Below are 23,987 nucleotides of genomic sequence, written 5' to 3'. Positions count from 1 at the left end.
AACGTATCACTTCTCAGCTCTGAGACCTTGCGCAATTAACCTAACTTTTTTGTGCCTCAGTTTCTTTATCAGAAAAATGAAGATAAGAATCCCTACTTCATAGAGTTTTTAGGAGGACATCTGTCAAGTACTTAGGACAGTACATGGCACACAGTAAGCTCTATATCAGTGTTAACTACTGTTGATGTTATTATCCTCACAGTGACTGTATATTTCAGTTGAAAAATTAGCGTTTATATGCTTCCAAGTATGAGAGGCAGTTGTCATTTTTCCTCTGCCATAAGAGTGGAATTCTTAGGCTGTTTCATTGGTTAAGACAGACAGCAGGGCAATTTAAACTAGATACCATTCTAGAAAATCTAGAAGACCTGCTGGGCTTAAGCAGAAAATGTTTTCAATTTATAAGCTAAGGTATGAATTCAAGAACACCTAATGCTGATAGTCTAAATGTTCCATTTGCTCTAGTTTATAGTTGCATTTACTTTTATCATTGTTCTTTAGCCTGATCTATTTTTTTAGAAAACAAATTACAAATATTTAATATTTGTAATTACAAATATTTTCAAATATTTAATTGCAGTGCTTTTTTTTTTGAGATCATGACTGATGTATCCTTGTTTAAAGAAAAAAGGCATCCACATTAGGTGGATGAGCCCTACTTGATATAAGGAGGAAAATATCCAACACTTACCAGTTATGTCTCTGAGTCTCATTTCTGATTTGGGGCCTTTTTAGGTTGTGGAGATGTTGGAGGTTCCCAATAAACCCACACAGCTGTCATACAAGTACTACTTCATGTCTGTGAATGCCACAGATCGTGAAGACAGCCCTGTCATGGCCCTCCTGCTGCAGCAGTTCAAGGAAAACATCCAGGAATTAGTTTATCGTACAAAAAACGGGAAACAGCCTAGAAGCAGTACCAAGCGCAAGGTATGATCACATACAGAAATGAGCACAGGGTTTGCGTGTATTAACTTTGCTGTGCTCTTTAACCATTTTTAAATGGGAAAGAATTTGGTATGGTTTTTAAGAGACTGAGCAGCAATAAGGTTTAGGTAACAAATGTCTGCGTATTCTTGAAAATGTTTGTCTCTTAATTAATAATTATATACCATTTTCCAAAAGACAGCTTATTAAATACATAATATTTACTACTAAATTTCCAGCGTGCAGGTCAATATTTGCTCAGTAAATATTTGTTGAATGAATTAACATTTGTTTTGGTTAACCTTGACTTTTGTTACGGTAGTACAACTGCCTTAACTAATCGCATCACATGTACTTTTTTAACCCACTTGCGTTCTTTACTTAAATTCTAGTTGTCTGATGATCTGTGTCCAGTAGAACCCAAGAAAACCAAACGATCAGGAGAAATGTGTGCCTTCAATAAAGTTCTAGCTCACTTTGTCGCTATGTGTGATACAAATATGCCATTTGTAGGACTTCGGTTGGAGGTAATTTGGGGTACTCTGAGTAATTTTTAAATGCCTTGCTAAAGCTACATGAATTCCATTAGGAGAACCAGATGGTTGTGATCACTTGTATATTTTGGGAGGGGTGGGGTTGAAATCACAGCATCTCGTGGTATACATGTAAAACATGACTTAAATTATTTCATCTCTCTGGTTCCAAATTGTGGGCCTTCTGTTCTTTGTGGAAATGGAAAGTAAATTCTTCCTAGTTTAAAAAAAAAAAAAAAGGACAACTTTTGAGACTTAACATCTTGTATACCTCTTAGGAGCATTATTTACCCTTTTAGATATGGGTAGTTGATAAAGGGGTGGCTCATTGTTCAGTGGGTGAAGCTGTACATATTGCTTACTAATAAAATTGGGTTCCTTTCTGAGAAGCAGGTCAGAAAGAATATTAAACTAAATTTTTACTTTATTCCTATGGAAGAAGCAATAGACTTATGCAGAGTTAGTGTCTTTCAAGAGTACGCAATTGTGATATCCAGCATGATCCCCAAACATGAAAGTAATGGGAGGTAACAGAACCTGCATTTTTGTATTTCCAAAAAGGGCTTTGGCCAAGGATGGGCAGCCCTTAAAAGTAATACATCAAAACCTTACTTATTTCCCTCTAGTTTAAAGTTTTACTTTCTGTAAGACTCCTCCCCTCTGTAAATTATTGGGAATGAAGAAGAGACCTAGAAACATGGAAGTGGATTATTTCAGTTGGGCTGATGATGATAGTCTTGGGAAGACGTGTTGAAAGCATTTTGATGCTTTAGAGCAGGAATCAACAGACTTTTTCTATAAAGGGCCAGATGGTAAATATTTTAGGCCTTCGTGGGTCATAGTCTTTTATTACAGCTTTTCAAATCTGCTGTTGTAGTGTGAGCCAGCCATAGTTGATATTTAAACAAATGGGTGTGGCTATGTTCCAGCAAAACTTTATTTACCAAAACAGGCAGTGGCTGGATTTGGCCCATGAGCTGTTGTATGCCAACTGCTGCTTTATAGGGCTTCGGGATCTGAAGGCCGAGAACAAGGTGTGAAGTGTGAGGAGCAGCAGTAGCCCAGAAAATCCAAGCCCAGAAATAGGCTAAAGTAGATACTTATGTCCACGATGTCCCCGCTCCTAGAACTGTGAGCTTGACGGATGTCCTCTTGTCTGGGAACTGGCCAAAGCTCCAAAACTGTGCAGTGTCCGTGCTTGTATCTACTTAACTGTGTTGTTGGGCTTTTTCATCGTGCCATGTGGATTGGTTACATGAATGTCATTCAGTTACTCCCTTGCAGTGGGAAGGGAGGCTACATGATGCCCAGGGGCAGTGTAATGCCTCATTCATTGTCTGCTGTCTTCCCCCTTACCCACAGGCTAGAAGTCGCAAAAACTTGTGTCTTCGTAGTGTCCCTATAGACACCTGTAGACGTACGGCCTCTGTCCCCCTTCTCTGTGCTCCTATACCTGTTGCACACATAGGCAGGCCATGTAACATTCTGTAGTAGTCCACTGAACTCAGTCAAGCTCTTAAAAACTTAATTTTTTCTTCTCTCAATGAAAAAGACATGTTAAAGGTAAAAGCAAGCACATTTTCTGCTTAAGGTAGTTTATACTGAGATGTGAATAACTAGATCTAGTCTTACCAGGAATGTTTATATTTCTGATCCATAGAAGAGAAGCCCTCCCACACTTTGCTTCCTTTTGAATCTGGACCCCTACTGCCTATTTGGTCAGCAGCTATTTTCCTAAACCTCTGCTCTTCCCAGGCCCAAAGAGCAGGGCTCAGTGAAATGCTTAGGGCTGCCTTAAATCCTTTCTGGAACAAGGTGGGTATAAATAAATAAATACTCTGTCAGAGTATAAATACTTCTGTCAGAGAAGACCTGGGAATATGTGCTGAAGGCAAGCATTTTGCTAGATCAGATGACTTCCTGGCATACCCAGATAACCTGTAGTTCCACTGATAAGGTCTCAGGCACTATCCCTGCATTCATCCTTTTAACTCATTTACTGAATCCTCCAATTGGGAATGATATCTCACTGGGTAAATGCATAAAGTGGAAATCTTTTCTTCTTGGGTTTCACGGAGGAAATAGTTGTTAAAAATAAAAATGTATTCCAGAAAAGTTATAAACTGAAAAATATTGTTTATGATTAAAAATGAGATGTGGCTATGACTCGAACTTTGTTTCCAAACAAACATAATCGAATCACACAAGAAAACCAGTCTTATTTGGTTTCCCAGGAAATCGGATGATGGGGGCACAATGCTCATGCCTGATACGTTGTCACTTTGGGACAGAGTGGCCCTAGTACAGATGCCACGAGAATAGAGACGGTAGTACTTAGAAAAGGTAGTTTCCTTTGTGAAGTTGGGGGTCTGACGTAACTGTGCTTTTCTCTTTTCAGCTGTCCAATCTGGAGATTCCACATCAAGGAGTGCAAATGGAAGGTGATGGCTTCAGTCACGCGATTCGCTTATTGAAGTAAGTCCCTGTCACGTGTCTGACTTGGTGCCACACACTGCAGCCACACTGCCAGCGCTGCTCCTCTCCTTCCGTGAGTCAGCACAAAGCCGAGTTCAGGACCTGCGGATGTCACAGGTTTCTGCATGGAATTACTACAGTCTGGGGGAGCGTTCTCCTTCCCCTGCCAAGTGGAGATCCAGCAGCACTTGGTATTTTAGGATGTCTTTCCTCTGGCTTATCTTTCATTCATTCAGCAGGTGTTTACTGAGCGTGAGTACGCGTCAGCCTTGAATTCTGATAGGGCCCTTCAGGATGCTGTGGGTTCACATAGCAGGGGGATCTGGGCCAGTTCAGAAGTCAGGAAGGGAATCCCTGAGGAAGTACCAGTTGTACCTAGACTGAAGGGGAGGTGAGAATTAGCCAGAGGAAAGGGAGCTAGAGTGGGAGTGGGCACCCCTAACCAGAAGGAATAACTGCTGAAATGAAGGCTTAGGGGGAAGAGAAAGCTCGGCATCCTGGAACTGAAGGAAGTTGGGCATGGCAGGAGTTAGGAGAGATGAGCCCAGAGACATAAGCAGGAAGGGGTCAGATCCTGTAGGGTCTTTGTAAGTGTCCTTAAGGAATTTAGACTTTACCACAATGGCAGTAAGAAGCCATCAGATGATTTTAAGCAGAAACTGACATCATTAGATAGGTGGTGTTGAAAGCTCACCCTGATAGGGGAACAAGACTGAAGTAGCAAAACTAGTTGCTGAAATGGTTCACACCAGAGTTCTTAGTAGCTTGGACCAGAGAAAGTTCCATAAGGACTTAGGGGATGAAATCTTAAGGGGTTGGTGGTTAGATTGATGTCGAAGGTGAGAAAGAGGAGAAGGTGGCAAAGATAACTCTTAGTTTTATCTTGGGCAAACGACGGATGACAGTGATGTTTTCCGAGACGGGACCGAAGATGTGAGTTTGAAGGGGCTTTGCTAAGTTTGAGGTGCCTAGACATCCCTTGGGGCAGGCAGGGTTGTGTCTCAAGCCCAGGTGACTGGTCTGGGCAGGAGAAGTAAATGAGTCAGTACCAAGGTGAAAGTAATTGAGCGGGGATAGTAACTTAGATCACCAGGAAAGAGCACGCGGAGGGAGATGGGCAGAGGGCTTGGTTCTAAACGGGTAGAGGACAAGGGGGGCAAAGGGTGCTTAGAGGGAAAACTAAGGCAGCGTGTGTGATTTATAAGGTGACCAGGATGGACTTGGCAAAGCTAGAATGCCATTTAAGAGATCACCCTTTTTGGTGCACAAAGCAGTTTTCTTTTTTGGACATGTGTATTGTTTATTAGACATTGCTTAATAATATAAATCATAGAAGCAATTTTTATTTATTGAATTCCTTTCTGCCAAGACATGGCGGCTCTGCAGTTTGAGCCAGCAGGGCTTTAATTTTTGTTACTTGGGAATCAGTTTGCCCCGTGGAAGGTGGGAAGGACTCGCAGATAGCGTGCACTCCACCCATGTGTCATGGTGCTCACGTTAGATGAAGAGTTGAAGAACTAGCATAGCTGCCCTGCCTGGTTACCTTAATGCCATCTCCACAAAAAGCTTTCTGGGGAGAGAGCTGGTCTTAGAATAGACATCAAAAGGAAAATGTAAAACTTTTAATTAATTTGCCTTTGGTTTTATATGACTTCTGCCTAAAGGATAGGGTTTTTTCCTTTTTACTCTTTTGGACAACTGTAGATTAATAGATGATAACATCTGTGTTCTATTCTCTTAGTTATATTTTTCATGTTTTGCAAGAACCTTAAAATACATTGCTCTCGGCATTTTTACAAAAGAAATTTCAGTCCCCTTTATTCTTGAACTCAAGAGAATTCATTATAGTCCTTACCTGGAGAGGAAGCACTTCATATTTTTTAATCTTCATTTTACAATAATTTTTGAGAAAGTCTTTACTATATCCTGGCTATTGTTTTCTTTATTTAAAACTTAAAAGGAAAATGTATAGAAATGGATAAGGAGATCTGTTTGGTACAAGCTGTCCATTATCGGGGGAAGGAAAAAATAATGAAGGTCTAAATATGATTTTTTTATTTTATTTATTTATTTATTTTTTTTTTGGTACGCGGGCCTCTCACTGTTGTGGCCTCTCCCGTTGCGGAGCACAGGCTCTGGACGCGCAGGCTCAGCGGCCATGGCTCACGGGCCCAGCCGCTCCGCGGCATGTGGGATCTTCCCAGACCGGGGCACGAACCCGTATTCCCTGCATTGGCAGGCGGACTCTCAACCACTGCGCCACCAGGGAAGCCCTAAATATGATTTTTTTTAATTAAAATCTGGCATAGATCTAATTATAATTAGTAAGTAATTGCTCTAATTCATTTAATCTCCAGAAACTCTTCTTTTAAGCATTTAGTCCTAGGTATATTCATATTAAATGGGAGTATGACTTCAAAGCTTTAAAATTGAGCACATTTTTCTTCTCTTTGCTAAAAAATATGTTCTGTTCTTGTTCAGCTCATCTCCTTGAAAATCTGTTGAGCAGGCCTCCTTGCTGTATCTCTGAAAATATCATGGTAAACACCTTAGACTGCTCTGGTTCATGGGCCTGTTGCCTTGTACAAACTCAAGAGCCTTGATCCCACCGCACAGATGACACAGTCTCGAGAGCAACATGCTCGCAGTGCCTTGTTTTGAGCTCTTAAGCAAACTTTCCACCCTCTCCTGAACTAACATTACAGTAATGGGCAGTGGTGCTGGTCCTCCAGCCATGCCCACAAGGTTTTTTCATCTCGTGATTCGTTTGCCTCTGGTAGCTTATGCAAGTAATGCACAGGCCCAGCTCTTTTTTGCAAGTTGTGTGACTCGGCTTGTCAGTTATGCGACTGAGTCCTTCTGCATATGCACGTGCAATCTATATAAAATCCACCCCACTTTCCTTGTAGGTGCAATTGCGCTGCTCTTACTAGCACTTTCAGTGATCTTCCTCCCCACTTTTGCACCGTGGGGACATAACGTGGTTACTGATGTTTGTAAAATCCCTCAGCACGAAACTGACACACAGCACGTGATGGCAGAGAAGGAGCAGTGCTGATACACATCTCCCCTAGAAGACCAAAGCTTACTTTCTAAGTTTGTTCAGTACTCAGAATTACAGGAGAAAAATCAGTCAGGAGTAGCTGTTTAGATCAAAAAACTTTTTTGAAATGATAGAAATTTTCAGGTATGTTAAATCCATTGTCCGGGAAACATCTTCCTCGGTTCTTAATTTTTGGCGAATATATTGAATAATAGTATTTTGTGTTTGTTACGATTTTGTCAGGTTTCCTTTTGGGGGAACCTGTTTTTTTTTTTTTTTCCACCTCACATGATCATGCAGGGAGGATTAAAGTTATTGTTATTTCTCTCTGTTACACGTATAACCTTAAAAGCAAGTAGATATTTTGCAGGTTCCTTGAAATAAAGCCAATTATATCGGTATCACAGATGAAGAAAGTGACATAGAATGCATTTTCAGGGTCGTGTTGTCCCTGAGAACATAAATTGGAAGGAGTCTTACTTAATTCTTACTTCAAAACATGCTGACTTCCATGTGTTCATTTTCTAACCAGATGGATTTCATGAAATACCTATTTTATGTGAAAGAAAGATAATGTACTGCATTTGTATTTTCAAAATCAGGATTTAAAAAATCTATCTGAATTGGCTGCTTTATAAGTACTGTGGGTTAGAGGTACATTTTGAGGGGTAAGGGCAGGCAGAAGTCCTCAGTATACCCGAAGTTGAAAGCGTATGTGCAGTGTATGCAATTTCTGTAATAACTACCCCAAATAATGTTGGACAGAATCTTCTTGGTAGTGAGTGATATGATAACAAGTATGTAGTATGAAATACTAACTTGTGAAAAAACTTTAAAACCTGTACATTTAAAACAAGCTGTGGTGGAATTTTTAATTAACTGAGAAAATTTCAGTACGTTAATTCTATTTTTATGCAACCTGGATAGCTTTCTTTCCCCCTACAGATTTTATTTTTTACCATATACAATCTCTGTCTCTTTTTTCTCTTAAATTGTTTATTCTAGGTCAGTGGTTCTCAACCTCAGGGCAGTGTTCCCTGCCAGGGAACATTGAGCAATGTTTGGAGCTATTTTTGGTTCTCATTAACTGAGAAGAAGGGGTGGGAGGTGCTACTGGCAGCTGGTAGGTAGAGGCCAGGGCTGCACAGGATAGCCCTCCACAGCAAAGAATTCTGCAGCCCAGGATGTCAATATTGCCGACACTGAGAAACCCTGTTCTAGGTGTTATATCTGAATGAGAGGCCTGAACCAAAATTCCATATTTCTAGTTATATTTGTTGTTTTTTGCTTAGATTTTGATAATTATTATACCAAGTCTGATAATTAGCTCACCTTCCCTGTGAGTTAAAGGATAATGTGTAATTAAATATTATCTCATTATTTCATCCATTACTGAAAAAAACAGCCAAAATATATTACCTCATCATGTTTTATGACAAATAAGATAGCTCATAAAGCTGCAAGAGATGGGTATTTTAAGACACCGAAGCTAATACATTCCTCTTGTACATGTGGTATATATAAGTGACAGTATGTATGTTAAATGAGTTGATACATGTGTAGCTCCATCACAATGAGTTACCTCTACAGAGGAGGAGGGGAGAAGGTGGGGGGAGATAATGAACCTGAAATTTTGTCATGGCAGTCAGTGATCAAGACTTGGTTTTACTGCAAGGAGAAACTAACATATATGAATACCTGCTGTATCAGCCACCATAAGTACTTTATATATATGTTTTGTCATGTTTTAAAATCAGTGACCCATAAGGTAATCATTTATCTCCATTTTATAGTTGCGAAACTGTAATTCAGAGAGGTTGAATGTGGCTGAGTCAGAATTAGAATGCAGGTCCCTTACTCCAAAGCCCTTGTTCTTTTCACTGTGTCATCCTGACTTCAAAGAGTGGTCTTAAAAATATTTTGTTCTCCTTAGCTTTTCCTTGAGGATGTTCTAGGTAGATTTCACAGAAAGCCAGTATCTTTGATTTTCTGAGAAATTGTGGTCTTTTCTAATAACAAGATTAAGGATGAAGGCGAGCATCACTGTTAAAATGAGAGTCCTAATCCATATTGATATGAATGGAAGTGGGTTAAATGCTATTAACTGCTGAGAATTGTTTCCTTCTCTTGCAGATGGTGCCTAGTAGTGGACTTTGAACCAAAGCTCTAATATGATACCCTGCCTGTCATTGTGTAGATTGTGCTTTTGTCTTTCTGTGATATGAAGTATACTTCATATGCTGTCTTTCATCACCAGAATTCCTCCCTGTAAGGGTGTAAATGAGGAAACCCAAAAGGCTCTGGACCGCTCTCTTCTCGATTGCACTTTCCGATTACAAGGTAGAAATAACCGCACCTGGGTGGCAGAGTTAGTGTTTGCAAATTGTCCACTTAATGGCACTTCTACCAGGGAGCAAGGTGAGATGCTTCACACACTTTGTCTTTGCATATTTCTTGATTTTTTTTTTTGTATTGATTACTATTAATCTTTTCTTTTAATCTGTAGGACCATCCCGGCATGTTTATCTGACATATGAAAACCTGTTGTCTGAACCTGTTGGTGGTAGAAAAGTGGTTGAAATGTTCCTTAATGATTGGAATAGCATTGCACGATTATATGAGTGTGTGTTGGAATTTGCACGTTCTCTACCAGGTACAAGTGATAATCGTCAGTCTATCCCCGAGAGACAGCCACTGTGATGATTCATATATATTGAGAAATTTTAACACACAGGTATACCAGATTATAATAATAGTGCGTATTTAGAGTTTACTGTGTGCCATACAATGTAATAAACACTTGTATTAACTCATTCACTCCTCACAGTCACCCTGTGAGGTAATTTATCATCCCTCATTTCACAAATGAAGAAAACAAGTCACAGAGACTTAAGAAACTTGCTGAAGTTCACGTAGCTAGCAAAGGGCAGAGCTGGAATTGGAACCCATAAACCACTATGCTATACTGCTTCAGTACATCTCTGCCCCTGCCCCCCTTTTGTCAAAATGGAAATTGAAGCCTACTACCTATTTATTTATTTCTTATTATTACTATTATCAACCAGCTAAGTAAACTATTAGAACTACTTTCAGCTTTTTTTTTCTTTTTAAGAAATTTTTCTTTTTCTTTTTAAAATTTATTTACTTTTGGCTGCATTGGGTCTTCGTTGCTGCGCGAGGGCTTTCTCTAGTTGCGGCGAGCAGGGGCTGCTCTTCGTTGCGGTGCGTGGGCTCCTCGTTGCGGTGGCTTCTCTTGTTGTGGAGTACGGGCTCTAGGCGTGCAGGCTCAGTAGTTGTGGCTCGCAGGCTCTAGAGCGCAGGCTCAGTAGTTGTGGCGCATGGGCTTAGTTGCTCCGCGGCATGTGGGATCTTCCCAGACCAGGACTCGAACCCGTGTCCCCTGCGTTGGCAGGCGGATTCTTAACTGTTGAGCCACCAGGGAAGCCCTACTACCTATTCATGCTGTTGCTATCTTTTTTCCTTTCTTTTTTTTTTTTTTTTTTAAACTAAGTTATATATACAGAGACCTTTCTATCTAGGCATACACTATTGCCAAGATGCCCTCTTTTTCAAATATATATTTTAAAATTTCGTATGTATAATCTTAAACTTTTTTGTTTTCTTTCTGTTTAGACATACCCACTCATCTAAACATTTTCTCAGAAGTTCGTGTTTATAATTACCGAAAACTTATCTTGTGTTATGGAACCACCAAGGGAAGTTCAGTAAGTCTGTGAATTAATTAAAACTAAAATTCCTCTCATATATCTTTAAAAAATCAAAAATTCAAAAATTATGAAAACTTTCTTGAAATAATTGAGGGTTCAAGTAAAAATTAGGGATAAAATGGTAAATTTTAAATACTTTGTTGATAAAAAAAATATACTATAATGCTTAACTCTTTAAAATTGAAAACAAAAACTATACCCTCTTTGGTGTGTGTATTCTTGAAGAGTTTTGGGCAAGGTAATATACTTTTGGTATTTATGGGGTTTTTTTTCTTCACTGATTTCAAATCTGCTTAGCAGCGTGATTACTATAATGAAGATTATGTATGAATGGTCTTGAACAGTGTGGTATGTCTGTGCTTTTAGTCACATGGTTGTTAACATTATCTGATCCTGTATTAATCTTGAAGGTATTCCCCATAATCTGTAGTTTCTTATTTTTTTCCCCACCCCATATGTTAAAGTCCTAGAAATTTAGTATATAAATTCAGCCAGCTAGCTTCTTTCTGGACTCTTCCACATAAAGTAGTATCAGAAATTACTTGAGTGTTTTAACTGAAGGTGGCATCTGTTGGGGCTGGCTTCCTTTCCCTTTAATACGGTACTCACCTAGGGGGTGACTCTTACTCCGTTCAAGAGAAAATGGAAAAATAAGAAACAATGACAATTTTCAAATAAAGTTTAATCAAATTTTTTTCTTTAGCACCTTCTCTTTCTGTTTTATTTAGTAGAAGTGGGCTGTCTAACACACACATACTCAGTGAATGTCCATAGGGACAGCACATCTGGAGTTTACAGGGTCTCATGAGTTGCTTCCAAAAAAGACCTCATTTCGATCTTTGGCATTTTGCCTTACTGTTTAAACATTATTTTTTCTTCTGCTTGACTCTGTTCCTTTCTTGGTTTCTGAAACATGTAATCTCTTTGATTTAGATTAGTATCCAGTGGAATTCCATACATCAGAAATTTCACATTTCTTTGGGAACTGTTGGTCCAAACTCAGGATGCAGTAACTGTCACAATACCATTCTCCATCAGCTTCAAGAAATGTTCAACAAAACACCAAATGTGGTTCAGTTATTACAGGTAATTAAGTTCATTTTCTATTTAAAAATAAGACTCAGTCAGTGTTAGTGTCTCGTGTAAACCTCCTCAAAAAATCATGTGGACTTGGGGGCTTCCCTGGTGGCGCAGTGGTTGAGAATCTGCCTGCTAATGCAGGGGACATGGGTTCGAGCCCTGGTCTGGGAGGATCCCACATGCCGTGGAGCAACTGGGCCCGTGAGCCACAACTACTGAGCCTGCACGTCTTGGAGCCTGTGCTCCGCAGCAAGAGAGGCCACGACAGTGAGAGGCCCGTGCACTGCGATGAAGAGTGGCCCCCGCTTGCCACAACTAGAGAAAGCCCTTGCACAGAAACGAAGACCCAACACAGCCAAAAATAAACAAATAAATTAATTAATTAAAGTACCCTTAAAAAAAAAATCATGTGGACTTAACTTGTCTTTAACGATGTAAGTTTTTATGGAATGTGCCAGAAGGACATTGTCTCATTTGTGACGATTTTACGTTGGAAATTCTGAGGTTTTAGCAGAAACTGGATGCTCTCACTGCATTTGTTCCTTGTAGGTACTGTTTGATACTCAGGCTCCATTGAATGCCATCAACAAACTGCCCACTGTGCCGATGTTGGGCTTGACCCAGAGAACCAACACTGCCTACCAGTGCTTCTCCATCCTGCCGCAGTCGTCCACCCACATCAGACTGGCCTTCAGGAACATGTATTGCATTGATATATACTGCCGGAGTCGAGGCGTTGTGGCAATACGCGATGGGGCCTATAGTCTTTTTGATAATAGCAAGTTAGTTGAAGGTTTTTATCCTGCACCAGGACTCAAGGTAATGGACTTTAGTGTTTACAGCATTAGTAAACATAAATGTGATCTCTAAAACAATTCCTTCGAGGGGGAAATAACGGGGGGAAAAGCAACAAATTCCTGTTTAAATTTAATGAGTAGCCATGTTAATTCATCATCTCTGCAACTTCATTCTGAAGGAGCTAGAACTTCTGGTAAAGTGCTGTGCCTAGGTATATGAAATGATAAGATGTCCCTTTATTTCCTTACCATGTAATGAGTGAAGATACTAAAAGAGAGACCTATTTGCTATTTGGAGCTTCAAGGAACTTTAAAAGTAGTCTTTATCAGTGAATATTGAAAAGCTTTGTTCATCAGTTCAGCTGTGATACTTTTTTTTAAAAATGTAGGGTCCTGGGCCACAACCCCTGGAGATTTTGGTATGACAGCTCAGTTGTATGTTCTTATAGTTTAGAGTCAAATAGTTCCAAATGGCCTGTTTTGAAAATTAGTCCCAGTCTTGCCATTTTCCTACTCTGTTTTCAACTCTTATACAGTATAGCTCATTCTCTTGGTATTTACATCCTTACCTCTAAATAGCATGCTTTCATTGCTCTTTGCTGACTTCTTAGTTGAGGGCGTTATCTGACTCTCATAATGGAAGATGAGGATTTAATTCTTTTTTAGTTCTTTCTTATATGCCCCTTCCCCTTTTCAGGCTGCTCCCAGTACAGATTCATCTTCTTTCTTTCCTCCAACCTTGTGATATGGTTAGGTAGCAATTTAGGTAATTTTTCAGTGTTCACATTATTATGAGTATTTAACACTATTCTACCAAGCTTACTATGATTACTTTTCCTTTCTTGCTCAGCATTTATTTTCCTGGGAACTATTAATTAACTTTTTTGTTTCTTAGCTCTCTCTGTACTTATCACTAACTCAACCTTAAAGTCTCCCATATATGTAACTCTCCCCTCAGTACATTCACAAATCAGATACCTTACCAGTTTCATCTTGAAGACATCTCTTCCACAGTCCTCTGAACTCCAGTCTGGAATGGTAGCGCTCCAGACCTTTTGCCCAGTTTTGATTTAGGAATCTGCAGAAGGGTGGTGAAGCAGGAGATTCCTTCACTTCTCTCCTGTGTTGCATGCCCTGTGGCTTGGACCCCACGTCTCGTTCTTGGTTTACTTCATTGTTTTGGTGGAATACTTTCTATGTAGCTCCCTGGGAGAAGATACACGGGAGGTTAATTTGAGACCTTGTATGTCGGAAAGCGTCTTTAGTTTAGCGTCATCTAGTTGAGAGAGCGGCTAGGTGTAGTAGTCTAGGTTGCAGTCATTTTCTGTAAGAATTTGGAGGCATTGCTCCATTGTGCCCTAGCTTCTGTTGTGACCATTGAGACATTTCATCCTGTTCCAGTTCTTGAACCTTATGTGACTAAGTGGACTCTTTCAGTCTGGAAACTTACATCCTTTTGTTGTGGGTAATTTCCTTGTGCTCTTCCTCGAGTCTTTTCCTTTGTGTTCACTGTTAGCTTTCTGGTACCCCTACTATTCTGAAGTTGGGCATCCTGGACTTATCCTCTAATTTTCTTATCTTTTCTGTATCTTATCTCTTTGTTTCTGGGAGATTTCCTTTTTTTTTGTTTTTTTCCAATCCTTCTGTTTTTCATTTCCATCAAGAATTTTTTTTGCCATCTTTAAAAAAATTTCCGAGAGCTCTTTTTCATTCTGAAAGTTCATTTTATGATGTCCTGTTCTATATGGCTGCATTATCTTCTCTTACCTCTTCCTACATAATCTCCATTTCATCCACCTTTTTTTGTTTTCATCTCTTTCATATTAGTATTTTTCAAATATTAAGTGATTCTTAACGCTGTGCTTTTATTTAAAGGTGACACTTGCTGACTGTAATCTTCACTGCAGGATGATCTGCTTGGGCCATTTCATTGGGTAACTCCCAATGTCAGTAGCTTCAGGTCTTTTTGTTGGGCCAGTGTGAGTACCAAGAGAAGAGTATCAAGACTCTGCATAGCCGTTGTGCATCTGGCTCCCAATATTTGGCAAGTCAAATAAGAGAAGGAAACTAGTATTCTCAGCATTCAGTATGTAAACTTTAATCTCTATTTTTAGTATGGTACCCCTGCTGTCAATTGATCCTAGAGTTCCCCCCCAATCAGAGACCTTCCGCCTGGGTGGTAGAGGTCAGCCTAACTCAGTGGGAGTGCCAGAGGCTCTGGAGGGTTTCACTACTGTCTTTAAGACGTTTCACCCAGTCCTCTGCTCTTAGTCTGTTTCATTTCCATTTCCAGGGGTATCTGATGCTGCCAGTTCCTGTGTATCTTGGAGATCTGGATGGAAATAGCTTTGCTTCTTGGCTTTCCCCACTGCTTGCTTAAGAAGAAACTTCCTCACATCCGATAGTTCAGTTACCACTCAACCATCTGCTTTGCAACCTCCTAGAATTTATTGCTATTTCTCTCTTATCCCATTCTTTTTGTCTTTGTGACTTACTGCTTAAAAAAAATTTTTTAGGAGTTTCAGTGGGGTGTTGAGAGAAGATGAAATGTGTGTTGTGAATAATCTATTATCTTTAATTAGAAATAAGACTATGTACCTTTAAAAGCTTTTCAGTAATTCTGATAAGCTTGTAATCTATATTTTTTAAGATTGGGAAGGTGGAGCGTATTAAAGAGAATCTGGGACTTCCCTGGTGGTGCAGTGGTTAAGAATCTGCCTGCCAATGCAGGGGACACGGGTTCGAGCCCTGGTCCAGGAAGATCCCACATGCTGTGGAGCAGCTAAGCCCATGCACCACAACTCATGAGCCTGCACTCTAAAGCCCGCGAGCCACAACTACTGAGCCCGCGAGCCACAACTACTGAAGCCTGTGCACCTAGAGCCCATGCTCCACAACAAGAGAAGCCACCGCAATGAGAAGCCTGCACACTGCAACGAAGAGTAGTCCCCGCTCACCGCAACTAGAGACAGCCTGCACGCAGCAACGAAGACCCGACGCAGCCAAAAATAAATAAATAAAATTTATATGAAAAAGAAAAGAGAATCTGTTCTTGAGACACAAATTCTGGTAGCCTTGCTTAATTTTTGATGACATAACCTATAAAACAGGACTGTCCCACTCTTGATGTTTAAGTCACATAAAATAAAAAGCAAGTAGCCTTGCTTAATTTTTGATGCCATAACGTATAAAACAGGACTGTCCCACTCTTGATGTTTAAGTCACATAAAATAAAAAGGGAAAAGGTAGCTTAGTTTCTTTATTCAGTATTCCTCTTTCATATTTTCTGGCTTAAAAAGTGAGAACTCTCACTAAATAGGAAGTTTTCCAAGTCATTGAAGTTACTTATATGCCTACCATACAACTTTTTATTCTCTTCCATGTTTTTGATTCAGAAATTAATAAGAAAATATTTTGGCCAGGGTGTATTTCTTTCTTCAACTTTTTGCTCACATAATAACATTTTAACTTAGATGTTATTTTTATTGTTGTGTTTAACTGTTTTCCTCAATTTTCCCCCTTTCTTCAAATCGATCACTCTCTCTTCTAGGTTGGCCTAACAATAGTGGCCTTGTGTCATACTTACATTTCAGATAATGGACATAATATGTTTGTTTCTGTTAACACATTCTCAATGATTAAGAATATCTTACTAAAGTTAGGTAAAATAATCTAAATTTTACCTGTTTATATCCATAGACATTCCTGAATATGTTTGTTGACAGCAATCAGGATGCTCGAAGAAGGTCTGTAAATGAGGATGATAATCCCCCTTCTCCCATTGGAGGAGATATGATGGATTCTTTAATCTCACAACTCCAGCCACCACCCCAGCAACAGGTGATGTCAAGCTGACATTCCAAACAGTGTCATATTTGTGTTACTTAACAGGTTCCATAGGTGGCTCTGCTTCTTTGCTGAAAGGCAAGGAGGTCCTTGGTGGACCCGAGATGCCCAAGAAATTCATATGAAAAAATAGTGACAGAGGAAGACAGGAGGAGGCTTCTAGTGATGGGAAGTAAATAGTACCAGAAACAGCATTAACTTCAGACTCCCGCACTTAAAATAATGTCAGGTGATTGATTACCCGTGTGGTCACAAAAGATGATGTCCAAATGGCCAGTAAGCACAGAAAAGGTGAATAGTGTCATCTGTCGTCACAGAATTATACATTAAAGCCACAGTGAAATAATACCCCATAGCCACAGAAATGTCTTTAAGGAAAAAAAAATTGATAGTCCTTGCCAACATTTGGTATTAGGACCATCTGAAACTCTCATTTACTACTGGAAGGTGTATAAAATGGTACAGCTACCTTGCAATGGTGTGTAGCATTATTCCGGAGTGCTAAGGCTGAACATTATGCATGCCTATGATTTAACGGTTCTACCTTGGGTATGTATGCAACAGAAATGCAGCTAAAAAACACGGGAGTGTTCATAGCAGCATTATTTATGCAAAAACTTGTAAACAACCCAAATATCCGGCAACAGTAGAATGAGTGAGTAAACTGGGGTATATTCATACGGTGGAATACTTTACAGAAATGAAAAAAGCTATTGCTACATGTAACGAAATGATGAATTTCACTGACATAATGTTGAACAAAAGAAGCCAGACACTAATGAGTACATTCAGTATTTATATGAGATGCAAAAAACAGGCAAAACCAAGCTTGAGTGATGGAAGTCAGAGTTTGGGGAGGTGATAGAGACTTGGAAGGTGGGTGAGGGTGGCCTCTGGGGTTCTGGTAATGTCCTTCAGTATCTTGATCTATGTGGAAGTTACATTTATAAAAACTCATCAGACTGTACATTTAAGAGTCGTGTGCTTTACTGTATGTGATTCATACCTCAAGTTAAAAAAATAGACTAGGAAGAATTACATTGTCATTACTGGAGATGAAGGTGAGTAGAGATCAGGCTGAACTACCATATTTCACTGACTCTAAAACTCCACCAAATGCATTGTTTTTATGTACTGCCCGAAACAACACTGCCAGTTCACCTATGACATGCCATGCATTGGAAGACACACACTGATTTCAGAGATGTTAAAATATGGGGAAAATTTATCTTAGAATCAGTGAAATGGTAGGTAAATAATATAGATAAATCAGTTATATGGTAGATAAAATGAGCAAAAATCTTGGGGGCTTATGAGCAGTGGTACTGCAAGGTCAGGAATGAGAATGTTGCTATTTTTAAAACATTTTGAAAGGAAGTTTTTTAAAACTTGCATTATTGATGTGAATTTTGGGCATTTTCATACCTCACCTTTCCCATTTGGTAACCAGTGGTGTGTGTAAATGTTAACACTGTAGCTCTTTATTGGGGAAAGCCACACTCACATAATCTGCATGGTTGGCCATTTTACCAACATGGAATTTTCTTCTTTTCAGCCATTTCCAAAGCAGCCAGGATCATCAGGCGCTTATCCTCTAACTTCGCCCCCTACATCTTATCACAGCACAGTTAACCAGTCTCCCTCTATGATGCACACACAGTCTCCAGGTAAGATATTACTTATTCTCTTGCTGTGTTCAACTTTCAGATCCAGAAGACACACGCATACACACACGCACACGCACCGTGAGAAATACTACAGATGTAGCCTTAGATGCCAGAGGGAACTGCTTTGCTAGTCCGTGGCTGGGTATTTGCCATTCATTCATTACGGCAGGGTTGTGAAATCTGTGTTCATGATTCAGGAGCACTTTTTTTTTTTTTTTGCGGTACGCGGGCCTCTCACCGCTGTGGCCTCTCCCGCCGCGGAGCACAGGCTCCAGACGCGCAGGCACAGCGGCCATGGCCCACGGGCCCAGCCGCTCCGCGGCACGTGGGATCCTCCCGGACCGGGGCACGAACCCGCATCCCCTGCCTCGGCAGGCGGACTCCCAACCGCTGCGCCACCAGGGAAGCCCTGGGAGCACTTTTAAAAGGTTTGAGTTAAGTGGAGTTGTTGTCACCCAGAGTCAGACTCATGGCGCAACTCCAAGAATCACAACATGATCTATGTCAGAGGTCGACACACTAAGGCCTGTGGGCCACATCCTATCCACCACCTAGTTTTGTAAATAGTTTCATCGGAACACAGCCACATCCATTTATGTAGTGTCTGTGGCTGCTTTCCCGCTACGATGACCCGTTTCACAAAAGCCCCCTTACAGAAGGAGTTGGCAGAGCCCAGGTGTATGTGAACAGTGCCCCACCTTAGAGTCGGGCAGGCCACAACCTGCTTGTCTGAACAAGATGGCTCTGTTGGCGACCCCATGAAGTGCGCTGTAAAAACTGCTGGAGAGGGACTTCTCTGGCGGTCCAGTGGCTAAGGCTTCGCCTTCCAATGCAGGAAGTACAGGTTCGATCCCTGGTCGGGGAGCTAAGATCCCACATGCCTCGCGGTCAAAAAACCAACATATAAAACAGAAGCAATATTGTAACAAGTTCAATAAAGACTTTAAAACTGGTCCACATCAAAAAAAATCTTTAAAAAAAAATTGCTGGAGAATGCCAAATTTTGACTTTTAACAGAACCATTAATTTGTTGGTATGTCTTAAGTGCTTGCTCTGTGTCTGATGCTGCACGGTGCTGGGGATTCAGCAGTGAGCCCGATAGCAGTCCTGCTTCTTGAGCTTACCTTCTAGCAAGGAGCACTGGTATCGGATTTTTAGGGTAGATGAGCCCTTCCCTGCTCATCAGAGATGGTGGGACCCCAGGTGAAGACTTGGAAGTCATTGTTGTGTCATTGAAGGTCCCTGAACCCTGAGCTGGTGGGAGACTCAGACCCTGTGAAGCTCCGACAGTAGACAGTGTGGGAGCCTGAGGAGGAGCAGCTGGGGAGCAAGGGGGAGAATGGGAAGCGGGGTCCCAGCACCCGAGGGGAGGGAGTTTCTAGGATGTGGGTTGAGACTGGTTTCGTATAGAAGGAAGGAGAGATGATTATTTTGAAATGGTTTTAGTAGCAGACAGGTATATAGTGCTTCCTGTGTGCCAAGCCCTGTTCTAAGCACTTTACCCTTTTAAGCCCTAGGCATTAAACGAATTCGTTTATTCCCTAGGGAATGAACGATTAAACGAATACCGAGGCATGGAGAAGTCAAGTCACTAGTCCAGATCACACAGCTAAATATGTAAATATAATACTTAAAGGTTAATCAAGTTGATTAACATTTATTGAATATCAATATGTTAATGTTGAATTCATACTATATTGAATTAGTACTGCATTAGGTATTAATAGAACATTAAAAATATGAAATTCTCTTACATAGTAGAGAATTTGAAAGCTGCTGGTATTGAGGATAGTCATGGTAATGTAGCAAGTATTTTAATGTTGCACTGATAGTTTTGATAGCCATAGTCCCCACCCTTCATCATCCTAAATTAAAGCTAGTCCTGTGGCTAAATACCATCTTTAAGCTCATGTCTCCGAGTTTTTTATAGCTCCATCTAAGCCTCTCCCCCAAACTTGAGTCCTGTATTTTCCAGCTAACTATTCAGCATTTCTATGTAGATGTTTAGTCAACATCTGAAACTCAGCACGGCTGAAACTAAATTCCTAACACCCCCCAACCCTACCCTGTGCTGCTTCTCCCATAGACACTGCATCTCAGCAAGTGGCAGCTTCTTCCTTCCTTCCTGTTACTTGGGCCAAAGCTGTAGGAGTCATGTTGGACTCCTCTTTCTCTCACACCCACAGTCAGTCAGTTACCGAATATTGTCAGCTCCATCTTCAGAATTTATCCAGAATCTAACCACTTTCACCATCTCAGCCTTCACCCTTTCCCAAGTCATTAGCCATCTCTCACCTGGGTAATTGCAGTTGCCTCTAACTGGTTTCGCTGCCTCCTGCCCTATAGTCTGTTTTTCAACAGCAGCTAGAGTGATCCTTCTGGAACAGAAGTTAGGTCATGACTCCTCTCCTCCAGACTCTGCAGTGGCCTCCCATCTCATTCAGGGTAAATCCTAAGTCCTTAGAGTGGCCTACAAGTCCCTGTGTGATCTGGGACCCTCCTCCCACCTCTCTGACCTAATCGTCTTCCGTTCCCCCCTCCCTGCCTTGCTCACGCTGTTCCAGCCACACTGGCCTCCCCCTGTTATTTATAACTGCTGCTACCATTGGGGCCTTTGCACTAGCTCTTCTGATCCTTCACTTCATGTCTCAGCCCACATAGCCCCTTCTCAGAGAGGTCTCTGGTTGCTCTATATAAAGAACAGCACCCACCTCCACCACTACACGATATAGCCCCCTTACCTTGCCCTGTTTTTCTCCATAGCACTTAGCATAACCTGACATATGTTTGTCTTTCTCATTATACTAGAATATAAACTCCATGAGGGCAGGAATTTTTGTCTGTTGTTAACTGCTGCATCCCCAGTACCTACAACAATGCTTGGCATGAAATTGATGTTCATGCCTACTTGTTGAATGAGTGAGTGAGTGGATAAAAAAGTACACTGGATTTTTTTTTTTAAACATCAGTCAATATAAGAGCTAGAATTTGGGCCCCACGGAATTGATGTCTCTCTTTTTCCATACTGAAATTGTTCCAGTTTTTCTTTGTGCTACTCATGGGAGCTTTACTACTTGTTTCTTTAGTCTGTAGAGAGTCTTAACTCGGGGTCCTTGGACAGGACATAATATGTGTCCTGCAAGATCATCTATAATTATTTTCCTTTATTAGGAAATCTGCATGCCGCCAGCTCCCCCAGTGGGGCTTTGAGAGCCCCATCACCAGCATCATTTGTTCCAACTCCTCCCCCTTCCTCGCATGGAATCTCAATAGGACCAGGGGCCAGTTTTGCTAGTCCACATGGTGAGTCCATACCGGAAATCGCTAGAACATAAGAGTTTGATGTGAAGGTAGTTTTTGTTAAATAAATTTTCTTTTTGCAAAATTAGCACTTGTGTATTGGGGAAATAGCAAAAGAAAGTACGTTTTTCCTGGGAATTCCCTGGTGGTCCAGTGGTTAGGACTCCGCACTTCCACTGCAGGGGGCCCGGGTTTGGAACTAAGATCCCACATGCCGCGTTGCGCGGCCAAAAATAAGAATACGTTTTTCCTGATCACACAACGAAGAGATCTACCAGTTAGTCTGTCTGCTTCGCACTCTCTCTCCCCCTCACTCGGCCTGTCACGCACCCCCGCTTGCCTGCCTGCCTGCCTGCCCAAATCTCTGTTGCTCTATCTTGCTCTCTACCCATCTTCTCTCCCCTTAAACACTACCCCCCCAACATAAAATTGGGACCCTACCATACGTATTGTTTTGAGACTTGAATTTTTTAACTCAAAAATTCTATTTTGAATTTGTTCAAAAAGAGAAAGAATAGAAGAGGTAGCCAGTGAGGTGTTTCCTTTCGAGTCCACCAACCACCTAGTTCTTCCTCCCAAAGGCGCTTAGTGCTCCTGATTTCTCGTGCATTCTTGGAGGGATGTCTTATGCGGATTGTTCTTCCCCCTCTCTTTTACACACATGGCAGCATACTGCACACCATGTTCGGTACCTTACATTCGTCACTTAACTGTATCATGAATCCTGTGCCAAATCTGAACATAAAGAGCTTCCTCAGGTTTTACAGCTGTGTAGCATCTGTGATTTTCCTCTTTACTATTAATATTTGCAGGAACATTTCTGTCAGTAAAAACTACATCATCATACTAAATGGCTTCATAGTATCCCCTTGTCTGGGCATACCACGATTTAACCGTTCTCTTATTACGATACGTTTATCTCTTATTACGATACGTTTAGAATGTTTCTATTTTTTCACAACTGAACATGGTGTCTTCTCTGCTCACAGGATTATTTTCATAGGTAAGTTCCTAGAAGTGGAATTGCTGTCTCAAAGGGTTTGAGAAGTTCTAAAGCTTTTGAAACATACTGCAAATTGCTCACCTAAAAGGCTGTACCAATTTCCTCTAGTATTGTACAAGAATGTCTGTTTTCCTGCATCATTGCCAACAAGGGGTATTGTGATTTTTTTTTAATCTTGGTCATTTTGATAGGTAAAAAATGGCATATTACTGTTCGGTGTGTGGTTTTTTTAATTATTAGTGAAGTTGAACTTTTTTTTATGTTCATCAGTCTTTCGTGTTTCTTATTTTACACCTGCCAGTTTATATCCTTTGCCTATATTCTTGTGTTTTTCTTACCGATTTGTAAGATTTCTAAGTAAGGAACATTTATTCTCTGATATATGGCAGAAGTATTTTCTCATTTTGTCATTTGGTTACAAAGAGGCGTAAATATGTTAAAAGTATCTGCAGGATGAAATTTAAATATCAGATTGTTCAGGAGGTCACTGCTTTCAAAATTTGATTCTTGGTGCATTTCTTAGTCACTGTACACTTTACTAAATAAAGAAAATGGAAAATTCCCTCTCTTCAGCCTTCTCTGAGTAGAATGAAAACATAATTTGTCAGGGTTAGTTTAAAAATATAAGATTTCTACCCTTAAAGGAGGTTTGAGATTTTTTTGCTTAATATTTTCAAACATAGTGTTTGTTATATAGTGTAAAGTAGATTGTTACATATTACACATCTTGAAGCTTGTGTAAAGGTAAATTTTATCCTTTCTCAGTATTTTTTTATCTTCCTAATTTTTGTATCATGTTCAAAAGTACAAAAACTACACCAAGTAGAGATTCAAATGTGCCATGTGCATCAGGCTTCAGTGAAATATCTTACTGAAAGACAAAATAAAATATTACCACGTGGGGTTTAAGCATTTGGATGTTGTCAGCTATTTAATAGCTTTTCAGCTATTAAAATATAGGTTTTGAAAACCATTTGTTTACTTGTTTACAGGAACCCTGGACCCTAGTTCTCCATACACTATGGTGTCACCAAGTGGACGAGCAGGGAACTGGCCAGGGTCTCCTCAAGTGTCTGGCCCCTCACCAGCAACACGCATGCCTGGGATGTCACCAGCCAACCCATCACTACATTCTCCAGTTCCAGATGCTTCTCATTCCCCTCGAGCTGGAACAAGTGAGTGTCATCGACGCTTTTATGTTAGCTTTTAGAATAACATAAATGACCTGTTTTAATCATTCTGTCCTCATCCTCACATTTGAAAGTCATGACTTAATAAGGATACTCAATAGCTTAAACTTTTATCCATTTAGTAAATTGGTTGTAACAGTAGTTAAATTTGTAAAAGTCGGGCAAAATGTAAGAAAGGAGAATGTCTCCTCCAGAAGTCTTCTGAGGTGAATCCTGTACCTCTGTTACGACTACTAACTTAGCTGTACTACTAGACCTTAAAAGGTACCTAAAGGTAACTGACAAGGTTATGCAAATTAACGCAGAAAAGAAGAGTTGTACACATATGTTCATTAGCTTTTGCCATGTGACTTTTAGTGGCTTAAAACAACAATCATATGTTTGCTCGCTGTTCTGCA

At 40.5% G+C, this 23,987-nt stretch overlaps 1 protein-coding gene across 3 annotated transcripts in view; it reads left to right on the top strand.

Moving 5' to 3' along the window:
* Positions 1–23,987, top strand: part of MED14 (mediator complex subunit 14) — a 75,672-nt gene that overhangs the window by 32,127 nt on the left and 19,558 nt on the right. For 2 of the 3 annotated variants that reach the window (XM_082609531.1, XM_082609530.1), the window contains exons 14-24: positions 736–930; positions 1,320–1,454; positions 3,859–3,935; positions 9,236–9,396; positions 9,485–9,631; positions 10,612–10,703; positions 11,640–11,792; positions 12,336–12,605; positions 16,283–16,423; positions 17,985–18,096; positions 23,392–23,574. In XM_082609531.1, coding sequence (XP_082465657.1) covers positions 736–930; positions 1,320–1,454; positions 3,859–3,935; positions 9,236–9,396; positions 9,485–9,631; positions 10,612–10,703; positions 11,640–11,792; positions 12,336–12,605; positions 16,283–16,423; positions 17,985–18,096; positions 23,392–23,574 — 1,666 coding nt within the window. Of the gene's footprint in view, positions 1–735; positions 931–1,319; positions 1,455–3,858; positions 3,936–9,235; positions 9,397–9,484; positions 9,632–10,611; positions 10,704–11,639; positions 11,793–12,335; positions 12,606–16,282; positions 16,424–17,984; positions 18,097–21,267; positions 21,400–23,391; positions 23,575–23,987 lie in introns of all 3 variants that reach the window. The other variant, XM_082609532.1, reaches the window with a different exon arrangement.

The sequence above is a fragment of the Mesoplodon mirus genome (genome assembly GCF_964341445.2).
Source record: "Mesoplodon mirus genome assembly, chromosome: X".
NCBI lineage: Eukaryota > Metazoa > Chordata > Mammalia > Artiodactyla > Ziphiidae > Mesoplodon > Mesoplodon mirus.
This window is presented reverse-complemented; position numbering and strand designations above follow the sequence as displayed.